The 14,002-nt window shown below is 45.0% G+C and overlaps 1 protein-coding gene across 1 annotated transcript in view; it reads right to left on the reverse strand.

Annotated features, from left to right (window-relative positions):
- SVIL (supervillin) overlaps positions 1 to 12,208 on the reverse strand; it is an 83,965-nt gene extending 71,757 nt beyond the window's left edge. The window contains exons 1-3 of the mRNA XM_012654844.1: positions 12,196 to 12,208; positions 11,931 to 12,082; positions 8,753 to 9,419 (exon numbers count right to left, since the gene is read on the reverse strand). Coding sequence (XP_012510298.1) covers positions 8,753 to 9,419; positions 11,931 to 12,082; positions 12,196 to 12,203 — 827 coding nt within the window. The 5' untranslated portion in view covers positions 12,204 to 12,208. The remainder of the gene's footprint in view (positions 1 to 8,752; positions 9,420 to 11,930; positions 12,083 to 12,195) is intronic.
- Between the last annotated feature and the right edge of the window lie 1,794 nt (positions 12,209 to 14,002).

Here is a 14,002-nt window from a genome sequence, read left to right on the forward strand (position 1 = left end):
ACTAAAGATCAAAGGAGTCAGGCAGTGGAAGCTTTTGGACTGAATTTTCCACCTTGGCATATAGCCTGATTGTAATACTGAGTGGGTTGGCTAAGGGATACCTAAACTCTGATTTTAAAACATATCATTTCATAAAAGTAAAAAATTTATTTCTGGGGCCCAGAGGGCATTGTTTTGGAGAAGTATAATAGCCAGTGAGTTTTTAAAAATATGAATAAAAAAGAGATCACACCTGAATAGTGGCGATTATTTTTCTTTTTCTTTTCTCTTTCTTTTTAATCTTGCATAGATGCTATTATTTTAGGAAGTGTTCTTTAGTGTTATGCTTAACTATTTTCCATAAATAATTAAGGCATGATTTAAAAATTAACAATGGGAGAAGATTTGCTTTATACAACCTAGTGAGTTGAACACAGGATACCGTCAGGCTATGGCGGCTCAATCAGGTCCTTGAAAACAGAGTCCAGGGTCAGGTTGGTGGACGAAATCACAAGGGATGATGGAAATATTTTATATCTTGACTGGGGTAATGGTTATACATTTATTTAGTCACTAACCTGCATCCTTAACGTCTGGGTATGTGATGTCAAATTACACCTCAATTAAAACATGCATCATTGTTGGATTATAGAGTGAGGACTTCTTGAGGGTTAAAAAGGTAGAAATGAAGCATTTTCTGGGGGAAGAAGCAAGATAAATGTCAGATAACCACTTTCTCCCCGTCTTTCTCTGAGCTGATCTCAATGCGGAATGCCTAAATGCTGTAACCTTGGCCCAGAAAGAACGGCAGAAGGTACGTGTAGATAGAGAGAACTGTCAGAAACTGCTGGAATCGGAGGACGGTGCTACACTAGGCCATCCTAAGTGGACCATGGTGGACCACATTTCTGCCTCCTCGCTGGACTTGAGTTTCCACATCTCCTGATTCAAACCACCACTCTTAGAAGAAGGTGGGCCAGGGGCGTGACGGCCGTAGTCAATAGAGCAGCCTAGACGCCGCTTTTCAGGGCTGGGGACTGAGTCCGCAAGGCTTCAGGAGCAGCCAATGAGTTTCTTCCCACTTATCACAACTGACAGTTCAATAATATTTATGAAAACACTGACTCAAGACCACAGAAAAGAATTCCAATCTCAAAGTAGAAAGAGCCTTGTCATAGACACCAGTGCTTTTACAGTGTTCTGCTGATCAGTGTCGCTGGTCCCCGATCAGATGAAAGGCTGGCAGCGGACGGGAAATTAACGTCACTGAGCCCGCCGTTGAGTTCAGCTAACATTTTCTCCATAGCCTGACTTCCTCACGACGGAAACGAGCCACGACTGACACTCAGGTGCAAGTCTCAGGTTCTTACAGGTCGTGGGCTGACAAAGAGTTTGCAGATTGGCTAGCAAACAGCACTGCTAGAGCTTGGTGGCACTTTAAGAAACACAGAAAACAGAAGAACATTCATTCAAAAATGATTTGCTGGGTCACTTGGTATTGCTGGATATGGCCACTAGCAGGGAGGAGATAGGAAAATGACCAAGGCACGGTACCTGCCTTTCCCTTAAGGCTTCTACTGAAGGATGCTGTCATCGCGGTCATCCTTGCTGGTCTCACAGACTCGCATAATACCAAATCCTCGGTCCCGTGTCTGGGGGAATCCCGGTAAAATTGCTAAAATCCTCTTCTGGGTACGACAGCCTTGTCCCAGAGTGTTGGGCCTTTGAATAGCCTTCTTCCTAAGAAATGGGGTGCAGGTAAAGCTGCCTCTGGGGGACACCCCTTTTGGTTCATGATCTTTCTCCTCTGTGCCCTTCCAGCAGAACCATCGCCAGCCAGAGCCGGGCTGATAGCATCGGGACTCCCTCGCCAAGCCGAGCTTCAGCTTTCTATCGTCTCTGGGAAAACGAAAATCTGATAATGAGAAGAACAGACTGGTCTGAGAGTCTGAACACCGGAGAACGTGCACGAGCCTCCAAAAATGATTCCGGTTTCTACTAAGACAGAGAAAAGTCTATAAAAACCTGGAAAGGTGAGGAAAGCAGGGAAGATGGGAAGGTGGCCCCCTCTGCACATGCCCTCCTTTGTCAGACGTCCTGTTAGAGTGAGGTGCCCAGATGTAATACGACCACCGCAGGACACAGGGAGACCAGTGCCCACCTGTGCTGCTGGCAGCTGACTTTCATTACCGTCCCCCGGGGTGGGTCTAATCACTCTGGCAGTCATATAAAGAACTTGCTGTCAGCTACAGCTCCGAGGTCTGTTTCCCATGAACTGTTGTCAAATCAGGCCCCCCCAATCTGAACTTGTGCACTGATTCTTCCCCCTCTAAATACAGGACTTTATTAAATTTCATCTTGTCGGTTTCCAGCCACTGTTCCAGGGACGCGTGCTCTCTTGCCGGCACGCTCCCTCCCAGCTCTCTTCCCTCCACCCGCCCCTGCCTCTCTCTTTTGCTCATCAAACTTATTTATGATCCCTCCTCCAGAAATGAGACCACCCTGTCATCAGTATCTTCCAGATTATCTAATGAGATGCCACTTAGGACCAGGTCCGTGACAAAGCCCACCGTGGCACCGGAGGCCTCGCCGCCTCAGGCCTGGAACCTGCACCCACCTCCGCGCTGTCCTCCCTGCGGGTCATCGATTATCCCTCAGACTAACGCTCCACGCTCCTCCCGAGCAGCGTTTCCCAAGCGCATAACCAATCCTCCTGGCTTTAAAATCCTCCAGGCACTTCCCCCTGTCCACACGGCAAAGGCCAAGTGCCTGGTCGAGTCACCTGAGGTACCCCATGGATGATCCCACCCGGCTTTCCACGTCCTCCCATCCTGCTCCTTCTGGGTCTACGCTGGACGCCTGTGCATTCTTGCCTGGGGCAGCCTCCCCTCCACGTCTAGCAAACCCACCTCCTCCCTAAGGACTTGGTTCAACTATTACCACGTCTCCAAGAGGGAAGATCAATACCCCGTGCTTAGTATTCCATGGCGCCCAACCTTGGCCTCGAGAACCAAAGTTACCCCCTCTGTGCCGTAGTTATCGCCAACACTTTTTGTTAATGATATGCCCAGGGAGGAGCACAGTGCCTGTCACACAGAAGGCTCAATAGAATTTTCTTGAATAATCAGGTAAACTGCCTTAGAGCTGAAATTGACCCATGGAGTATGGAGAGATGGGAGGATGCCTAATGAGTCCCAATCACCCTAGACTACAGGTTTCCATTTTCTTTATGAGGACAAGGCTTTCTAAGGACCTTATGCAAATCCGTAAGGATGGATGTTTCCATGTCTGTTCTATATGTGTCTATAACACCCTGACCTTCCTTCCTAAAATCTCTAACCTTCAAAGGGCAAAACCAGTAAACTCTCCTTTCCACACGGTGAAAAATAGCGCTGACAGAGCACAGCGTGGCGGGAGGAACTGCGCCAGACTCAGAGAACTTGGAGTGGATGGATGGATGGATGGACAGTCTCAGTTTGGTCAAAGTAGCTACGTGATCTCGATCAAGCTGCTTTTTAAATCTTTAGTTTTTCCCATGTATAAAATAGATTTTTTAACTAAATAATCTCCAGGGTTACTTCTGGTTCTAAGAGTCTAAAATTCTTTATTCATGTCAATGCTATTTTCATCATTGTAGTAAAGACGGTTTGTTGTTTTTGTCCTTTGAAGGTGAGAAATTTTAGGGACAAAGATCGGGGTGCATCACAGAAACAGCGTGTGTAGATTTACATAAGGTACCTAAAAGGCTTGTCCTCAGAAACAAACAGAGAATTTATTTTATGGGGTCTTGGGCTGAACCATCTCCCATAGCGCAGAAGTTCCCTCCACTGGGAGGGGACTGCAGGGTTATCAGAGACCACAAGGAGGGGATGACTTCACCTGTAAGAGACCATGCTTTGCTATGGCAACTGGCTGGCAGAGATTTGTATTACCAGGAAGTAGTAAGTCACCCTAAGTTCTCATAAAGTCCAGGAGTTGCTCTGGGACTATATCCCTAAGCACATGGTAATATATAATGACATGCTTTATTTATCCCTAAGCACATGATAATATATAATGACATGCTTTATTTCCCTACAACGCCTAAGAGTCAATAAACTAAAAAGTGCTTCCTGCTACCAAAGTGAAGTTAAGTCCAGCACAGTAAAATCAGTTTCACCATGCGGGTGTCCAGCACTAGTTATATAACAGCTTCTAATTATAAAACATTAAGAACGGCTATTAACTTCTCCATCTCATTAAAGTTAACAGTTAATTTACTAAAAGTTGCCTGTATGGGAAAACTGCTAAGGATAGCTCTGCATATACTCACAGTGTCAAATGCGCACGGGCACACGCTCGCAGACAAAATTTGCATTTAAAATGTTGCACACATTTGAATTTTTTGCTAGTATGCATTGTAGCTAGTATTTTGGGTGGTATATTTTATTTAATTCAATGAACAGGAATTGCCACCTGTCAGTGTGAGCAGAATAAAATGAAAAAATGAGAATCAGTTAACCCTCTAGTAACAGCTCAAAGCTGCTAGCACAGGGTGGGGAGCACAGATATCTGGGGGTTCAGGGACCGAATGATGAAAATAATTCCATTTCAATACTAGAATAAGCTGCGAGGAGGAGTATGTAGCGGTCTCTTCTTTTGAGACTGGCGTCTGAGATGAGCGTTTTCCATGACGCCGTGCCATGCCCCCTGCGGCATGCGTCGGAGGACCTGCCTGCCAGCAGGGACAGGAACTGAGGCAGGATGGCAGGAGGCCCGGCACTCTGCTCTCCTGGAGACAGCTCTGTCCGTGCATGGACACAGACCATCAGCTAGAGCCACGAGAGCTTGAGGCACTGGAGGCAGTTTTTAGACTCAAACCTCCCATCAGGAGACGAGCGAATGCAAATCAGAAGTAACTCCGAGTGCCTAGCAGGAGCCCCTTCCCTTCCTAGTGGTTCCGTCTGCACCACATCAAGGTGTTGCAGAAAAGCTTCATTCCAGAGGGTGCCCTGGTCTGTCCTCCCGAGCCGATCCACAGCTGTCTGGTGTCCACGGGGAGCCCTGCCCAAACCATCGCCCACCAGCGGCAACTTCTCCTGGGTCCGGTGTCAGCCTCAGCTCTGCAGGAAACCTCCATCGTCGCATTCTGGCCACTAACGATACAACTTGCTAAGTGGAGGAGGAGAGGTGTGAGATCTCAGTAGAGTAATGAAAAAAGAAAATGACAAACGAGGTTTCCAGAGTGGATCACCCTAGAACACCAGGTGTAAGTTCCATTTCATTCTCCACTTTGCCAGTCACAGTTCTCGGAGGACAGAGAGCGGCAGCTGCGGCCCAGCATTCCCAGCCGTGGGACTCCAGGTAGCTTCTCCTCTCATAGAAGGGCACAGACGGGCATTTCCTTTTTTTTTTAAATAGGAGATGCACAAAATAGCAAATTCAACAGGAGCTTTGGATTCAGGATTTCTAGTAGTAGGAGGAGCTCAGATTTTAAAAATTTTGAATAATCCATAGGACCCAAATCCCTTTGAATTTTCTTCTAAAATTCAGAGTGGCTGAATTAAAACAGAATGGCTCATATCAGTAACACTACCTTTCCAGAAAAAACAACCTATGAAACCCCAAGTTTACAAGGTTCAGAAGGGTTGGAGAAGTGGGGGCTGGGGTGTTTTATTATTCTCTCTTTTGTCTTTTTGGTTGACTATGTGTATTCGTGGTTTTCTTTAGAACAATGTGGTCATCTGAATTCCTGGTCAACTAACAGGATTTCTGAGCTAAAGACCCTGTAATATCGATCAATCAATCCATTTCTTGGCCAGGCGCGGTGGCTCACGCCTGTAATCCTAGCTCTCTGGGAGGCCGAGGCGGGCGGATTATTTGAGCTCAGGAGTTCGAGAGCAGCCTGAGCAAGAGCGAGACCCCGTCTCTACTAAAAATAGAAAGAGATTAGCCAGACAACTAAAAATAGAAAAAATTAGCCAGGCACGGTGGCGCATGCCTGTAGTCCCAGCTACTCAGGAGGCTGAGGCAGGAGGATCGCTTGAGCCCAGGAGTTTGAGGTTGCTGTGAGCTAGGCTAACGCCATGGCACTCACTCTAGCCAGGGCAACAGAGTGAGACTCTGTCTCAAAAAGAAAAAAAAAATATCTTCTTAATCGTACAAACTGAATGAATACTAATTAATTCCAAAACAAATTTGTTACTTAGGTAAATATTGTCCTAAAGACTGTTATTTAGCTTATAACTCTGACACACAGTATAGCACAGTGAAATATAAGAATTAATGATTATTCTGTATATATGCACAAGTATGTATAGGTGTTAGTATACATGAGCACATCCAACACTTCTGCATTATATATCTGACTCACATTTGAATTTTTAGGACACTAGGACACTTTTGATGGTATACTCATGAGTAGTGTATTCATATTTAAATAATAAAACAGCCCCTTGCTAGCAAGCACAAACTAAAATGATGAAACTGGAATGAGTTAATTGAGAGATTTAACAGCCAGAATAAATTTGGCAGAGCTAGGTGATAAGACAGTAAAGCCGTGAGAAAAATATTCCATTTCCATGACAGAACAAATCTATGAAAAAGCACAGCATTAAAATCATTTGTGGATACTTTTTTCCTTACTTCTTCAACTTCTTAAACTTTTCTGTTACATATTTTCATATCAAATGACATCATTATTTTCACTTATGGTCATTCAGTTCACCCAGGAGGTTTCTTTTGTTATTGTCTTAGGTTGCAAAGTATTTTTTGCTTGTCTTACTTCCTCCCTAATGGAAATCAGACAATCACTTTTTGAAATTTGAATTTCCTGGCTCTAGATAAAGGACATCTAAGCAGAATGTTAGTCCGTTTTACAAGCTGAATGACTGTTGTCAGTACAAAGTAAATGTTAACATTTTTAAATGTCAAATTTTTCACACATTATTTTCCATCCCTCTTTACGTAAACAGAGCTCAGGTATTTCCCTAATATGTATGAAATGATTCATGTTTCTTTGCCCATGAATCATAGAATTTCACACCTTGAATGGCTTCAAAAAATAAAGCCTGTGCCTCTTCTGGAATTCCTTTACAATCTCCTAATTCTTTTGAGGCTTTTTTTCGTGAAAGTGAAGCATTGTGAAGCTAAGGCTAGGCTTCTGGAAACTTCTAGGTAATATGCGTCTTCAAAATAACCTATAAAGAAATGGCTTTGTCTGTTAACAGGCCTAAATAAGTCAACAATGCTTTTACCTAGGTATTAAGACTTTAAGTTAAACACATTTTTTAATATTAAGATTTTAACTCACGTAAAACTATTAAGTATCCTGTCCTTTCACTTGGAATAAAACAAAGTTTTTAATTACTGTTACAAATGATTCAAAAATCTTACTGAGAAACTATGATGTGTGATCCAGGTGACCAACCTAGGCACTGTGATAACAATCTAAGCAGTTGTCGTTTATGGCAATTCAAATTAAGATTCTTCATTTTTTTAACCACCGTAATTATAAATCTCTACTATTCTTTCTAAATTGGAATCTGTTAGATTTCTTTGTCCCTTGCACAAAAGACAGGAAGGCTTTGACGGAGTAACTAAACCAAAAACACTGTTTCTACTGTGAAATGCAAACTTCCCAAACAAAAGTTCCTCATTTCAAAATATAAGACAATAGGTCACAGCCCCTAAGTTTCAAGTAGTTAAGTCCAAAGGCTGAACAAAGGCCCTCAAAATACATTCTTGGCATCTACAGTATTTAATTCTCTTAGAAGCCGATATTTCTAAATATTTCAGTCTGGATGATGAAGTATGTGGTCACAGGCCTTTGCCTTAATAAACTTCAACAACTAACAGAGCCTGCTTCAGCTGTATCACTGCCCCAGAGAGACCACCAGGTGTTCACCACTCTATCCCAGGGGGAAACAAATACGGGCATTTTTCCAATATATGTATTTTTTCTTTCAGAACAAATCTGTTTGACCTTAGATTCTCATTCTTGATTCACCTGGGAAGCTATTGCTTGTTTGAACTGAAAACCACAATTAGGAGTCTACCTAGACAATTGCCCCAAAGCTTTAAGCAGGATGTTTTAAGTACATTTCACTTTAAAATACGTTCATCACACTTTTTCTATTTAAATTTGGAAATAAATACATTCTCATCTTGCATTTGACTTTCTGAATGCCTGTCTTCCCTAATTTTCCCAAATGGGAGCCTTTCCTACCTGTAGTAGGTCCTTTCACAGTGGTTTCTCTTAATGGTTGCTCTTTTAAATGCGGTGTTCTTTTACACACCTGTGTCAGCACCTGCTCTATCTGGGAACTATACATCACAGTCGAGCTCAGTGTACTCGTCACACTTCTGCGCCCCACGCAGCGGCCCTGGCACTGGTTAGTGGTGTTCTTTCTGCTTGTGAGTTTCACCAACAGCAAAAGGCAATCACTGAACCCCACGAGTCTTGGGTATGATTACAGAAAACCAACAAAAAGATAAATCATGAAAGGCAGGTAGACAATCCGGTATAAGGAAGGGTGCAGAAATGAGGCCTCCATGACAGTGTCCCCGAGACACTTGTTCAGTGTGTTACTGTACTTTAGAAAGGAACATCAGAAGCACACTGACACAAAGAACACATGGCTTCCTGCTTTGGTGGAAGCTGTTCTGATGGTGGGGAAGTTAGACGGTCACCATCACGCATCTCTAGCAAGCCCCGACACTCGCAGGGTGTGGCAAGGCGCAGCGCGGGCACCTGGGCCCCACGACGGGCGTGGTTAGCCGGCTGTGTGCTCACCTGGGCCGGGCCTCGGCGGGGCCGGGCGGGTCGCCAGCAGAGGGGCTCCGGGGCGCCGGCGGCTGCAGCGAGGAGCTGTGCACCTGCTCCGGGGGCCTTGGCACTTCAGTGAAGGAGGAGTCTCGCCCGGAGAACGAGAAGGTCGAGGGACTCTCGGCTGCCGGGGGCCGGTCCTGGGCCGGCCGGGTGGCGCTGGGCTCCTGGCCCCGTCTTTGGTTTTCCACGTTCAGCAGCACCTCTTGCTCGGAAACGCCGTCGCGCGCGTGCCGGGCGCAGTCCTCGGACTCACCTGCACAGGTGCGCAGCCCCACGGTCTCCGTCCCCGGGTACGGCGCGCTCGAGTCTTTGCCGGGCTCTGCCGGTTTGTCGCTTTTCCCCGCGCGCTTCTCGGCCGCGCCGGGGTCCCTCCTGCACCTGGTGTAGCGCGACAGGTGCTCCGGGTCCGCTTCGGGCTCCAGCGTCAGCCCGTATTTCTCCGCCAGCTGCCGCCGCCTCTCCGCCTTGTACCTGGCGATGCGTTCGGCTTTGGCGCCCGCGCCGTGGGTGTCCATGGCCGCGGGGCCGCAGGGCGGGTCGGCGCCGACGCCCGAGCTGTCCCCGCGGAGCTTGGGTCGAGCTCGCTTTTCTAAGGCAGAATCGGAAGTTTCCTCCTCCTCATTTGAGCGGCCTGCAAGATCACAGAACAACAGGTGCGGATTCCAGGTAAAGTCGCGCATTTACGCACAAGACGCCCATGCTGGGCAGGACCAATCCCCCACACAGGTGTGTTTACCTGAGATGGGTTACCTGGGCTACCGAAGGAGGCTGAGAGCCGGAGTGAAACACACGAAGGCCGCGAGCGGGCCCCAGCTCCGTGAGCCACAGCTAAAACCCTACCCAGCCCTCCGCTCCCAGAGCCCCAGACCTTGCTCAGCGCTGTTTCCCTTATTTATTTACTTGTTTGTTTTGTGAGTTTAATATGTCACATGTGACGCCACCGGATGAGCTCACAGTCCTCTAGAAAAGTCGGCAGAGAACTGAACTGCTGTAAGGTGACAGCTGATGGACTGTGGTTTCGCAGGCTCTGATAGTAACCATGACAACATGGCCCATGTTGACAGTCACCCGGTTTTGTTTTTTCGCAGAAGTGCCTTTTTCCAATTGCACATGCCTGATGCAGAAAATGTCTAACAGGCAAACGTGAAGGTGAAAGCCCAAATCGCCAGTGATCACACTATGCCCTGATAACTTGCCATTTTATATATTCCTTCTAGTCTTTTAGATAGTTGATTTCTTCTCTTTTTTCCTATATAAAAAATTTAGTGTTACTAAAGTTCTATAGAAAATATTTTCCTCTATTTAGAAATCTTATTGCAAAGACATCATTTTTTAAGGCTTCATAATATTCTATCTAATAGACATTCCATAATTAATTTAACCCTTCCTATATGGCTGGGTATTTAGGTTGTTTCTAACTTCTGATCAGTCTGATTTTCTGATTAGTATCATACTAGACGGAGTCATAAAAGCAGAATTGCTTTATCAAAGGGCACAGCATCTTAAGACCCTTGCCAGACTGCAACAAATTAATTTCTATAAAGTCTGTATCAATTTACACTTACATCCACAATATATGCTTCCTCACAAACACTGAGTGTAAAAAAGAATTGCCTTTGATGACTAGAGAAAGAGAATGTATGCATTTTTTCATTGTTTCTTTGCTATTTGTATTCTCTTTCTCTTTTCTGGAATGTCTGCCGGAGCTTTACCTTCTGTTGATTCATAGTGTCATTTTTATTGGTTTGTGTAAGCTTTTAAAGAATATTAGCCCTTTGTCATCTTCGTGAATATTTTCAAACTTGCTCGTGGTTTAATTTTGCTGTGACATCTACGTGTTTGTAAGACTCTCTTTGAAGTACAGATAAAAATTGTTACGTAGTCAACAGACCTGTTCATTTGGTGATTTCTTTAGCTGTCTGTTTCTATGCTTTGAAAACCCTTTTCCACTCCACTTGAATTCAATATTCACCTATGTTTTCAATTGTTTCCTTCAAATTAATCACACGCGTAACTGAAACTAGTTTTTGGATTTGGTATGAAGTGAGAAGAAGAACATACCCCTCTCCCACCCTACAGCTAACCCATTTTTCCAGTACTATTTTATTACATAATTCTTCCTTTTCTCACTAATATGTGATGCTTAAATTATCACATACTACACATTGATTAACATTTTATATACACTAGGGTTTATTTCTGGCTATCAATTTTGGCACTCTGATCTGTCTATTCTTGATTTCTCATGCATGACATTTTAAAAATATCTGAGGTCTCTAGTTTTCTGGCCACAGAAAATTAGAAACCGCAGTGACAAGCAAACTGATAACATCATGATGTGAGATCAACAGCCCTCACCGAGGAAAACACTAGAAAACACTAACTATAAAAAGCAGCAGCACAGAGCCTCAGAGGGGGTGGGGTGGGAAGTGCAGCCCTGCATCCAACATCCTCTCCCAAGGTCAAGGTGAATATTTCATGCCCATAACGATGACTCTGAGCGATCAAGGAAAAGCTAAGTCATGCTGGTTCGATGTACTGTTTCCTATGAAATAAATATGCAACATATTTAAAATTACATACATTAAATGATTTCAACGGAATGTTTTGTTGCCTAAACACTTAGAGTAAATGCCCTAATCATTCAAGCTCCAGCTTTGCCTTTAACTCTCCCTGCTGAGAGCAGGGGCTGCCTGTGCCGGGCACCTGGGCATGAAGTCTAAACCTACGCGAGAACTCGGAGGTAGCTGTCTCATTCATTCCTTTACCAAACAGTCGCTAAGGGTCTCCGACAGCAGAGCCTGTGCCGGGCGGAGGGTACAGAAAGGCAGACACAGTTCCTGCCTTCGAAGGGCCCCAGTCTAAGGGGGAAATGATCGGTCGTCAGTTAGCCAACAACGTGCCAAGAGGAATCACGTCTTACTGCTGTGACACTGCAGGACCACATCTGTGACCAGGGCAGAGCTGACATACGTGTTACTGCTCTTTTTAACAAATACATGTAATAAAAAATTTGTATCCACACAAATCACTTTTGTGGACTATTTCGTTTTCTGATACCACCAGGTTAGAAAAAGGCAACGTGTAACAAGTCCAGCGTCCTGCCTGAGGTCGGGCCACCCGGCCTGACACACGTGCTCACCAATGTGGGGGCTGGCCGGGTCGGTGGCTCGCATGTACCGAGGCGTGTCTTCCTCCAGCAGCCGATGAGTCACCAACCCTGTGCAGCTCTGCAAGAGGACGGGCTGGGCGTCATTTTCAATTCCTTCGAGGCGCCTGGCGATTCTTTCTTTTCTGTGCAAACACCAAAAAAGGCACGGTGACCAACGGCAATGAGTTCTAAAGGAAAACTAAATGCTGCTTTGCCAAGCCCTTCACCTCTTAATTCCGTACTATAAAGATCTTACCTTTTCATTTCTAAAAATTCTTTCCTCTTTGGTTCAAAGATTTTTCTTAATTCCGCAACTAAAACAAAAGAACAAAAAGAAAGTCTAGCAGTTAGTAGTCATGTACTCGTTTCATTCACTCACGCAGTGTGTGCTCGTTGAACAGAAATTTTGTTCTTGGCCCCCACGTGACAGTGATAAACAGAATTGACACAGCTCCTGTTTTCTTGGCGGTTGTTTCCTAGTAGGGGAGGAACATGCCAAATGAGTAAGCATGTGTGTGTGAGACTCACACGTATGTCTCATGTTCAGCTAAGAAGTAAACATCACACAGGGCAGGGGGGCAGGTTCTATTTCATCCAAGGGAGGCCTGACAAGTGAGATCTCTCTGCAAAGGTGTTTTTAAGAAGAAATCCCAGTATCTGTTTCTAATTTTCATTTGGTTTAACAAAGTATTCTAAGCTTTTATTATGGAAAACATTTTGAAAAGTCTCTACTTTGAGACTCGTACTGCACACCACACGTGGCATCAGCAAGCTTCAGCAATGAACTCACAGCCACTCCTGTTTCACGCTGTCCTGTAATCTGCAAATGTCTGTAACTACCCGACTGTGTTTGCAACGGAATCTGACGTGGCTCACCCCTCCATTAGCTACAGTTCAGAGTAACCCAGGTCCTAAGCACCCCCTCACAGGGTTTTGCTAGAAGGAAAAATTAACATGTTTCTTTCCTTGCTATAATTTAGGTGGATGATGGATAAAGTAATTACCCCAATTCTGGCAACACTGCAAGGCCAGAGAAAATGTTTTGCTTCTCACGTGACACTGACTGTGGGGTTGTGACTGAGATGCCAGACAATTGTTTCTCTGCAGAAATGGCCCAAATTGGTAGAGAATAAAGATCTCCCTTCTTGCCTCCTCCTCAATGGCCTAAATTCACTCATCGGAGTGGCTCTGACTGAGGACTTAGGAAGGCGTGGGAGCGGGCCTGGTGGCTGGGCAGCCCCGGGCCAAGGAAGTTCTGAAAGGCTGAGTCACAGGCGAGACTCAAAGGAGGGGATTATGAATACATGAAGTTTAATTTTCAACTGCTTCAATTTGTTTTATCTTTAAACTGGTCATTTTAGCAATGAGTCAAAAACCACACACACACACACACACACACACACACACACACACACACACACGCATGACTTTCCTACTGTCTTTTGACTGTGTTCAGAGACACAAGCCTTGTTTTTCTTTGTTTCCCCTTTCAATGATAGCCACCCCAAAACTTTAGCTGAACTGGCTTCTGTGGAAGTAGCTGGCTTCAAAACAGTCCCTCTCAGGTGGCCGCCCCAGGAACCAGAGCTGCTGGAGGCAGAGGTGTGCTCGCTCCGCAGTGCTAATTCTGTTCCTTTCTAGAAGACAGTATGCTAATGGTGGCGCATCCTGCCTAGTGAGGGAAGTTTGGCTAATGAGCTTCACAGTTAGCAAATGAGCTCTAGTGAGATTACGGTGATAAAACTTTAATGGCTGGTAATACATATTTTGAAAATATCTTCCAGGGTGATACTAACCGAAGAGTTTTAATTAATTATTTAAACCCCAAAGAGGAGAACAGGCCATGTTTTTCCAAAGACTGCTCAAGAAACTACTGAACCCAAATTCCAAGGGCTCTGAAAGGTACGACTTAAACCCATACTCAAACGCATAACTGAGAGATGGAGTCTATTAATAGGGTCCTGAGTAGTATGATGACACCAAGCTTTTCTCCCCCTGAATTATTCCTACTGGGTAAGTATAAAAAACGTGAACACACACAGAGTGTCATGTAACTTTCATGG

The sequence above is a fragment of the Propithecus coquereli genome, unplaced genomic scaffold (assembly GCF_000956105.1).
Source record: "Propithecus coquereli isolate 6110/MARCELLA unplaced genomic scaffold, Pcoq_1.0 Scaffold45, whole genome shotgun sequence".
Lineage (NCBI taxonomy): Eukaryota > Metazoa > Chordata > Mammalia > Primates > Indriidae > Propithecus > Propithecus coquereli.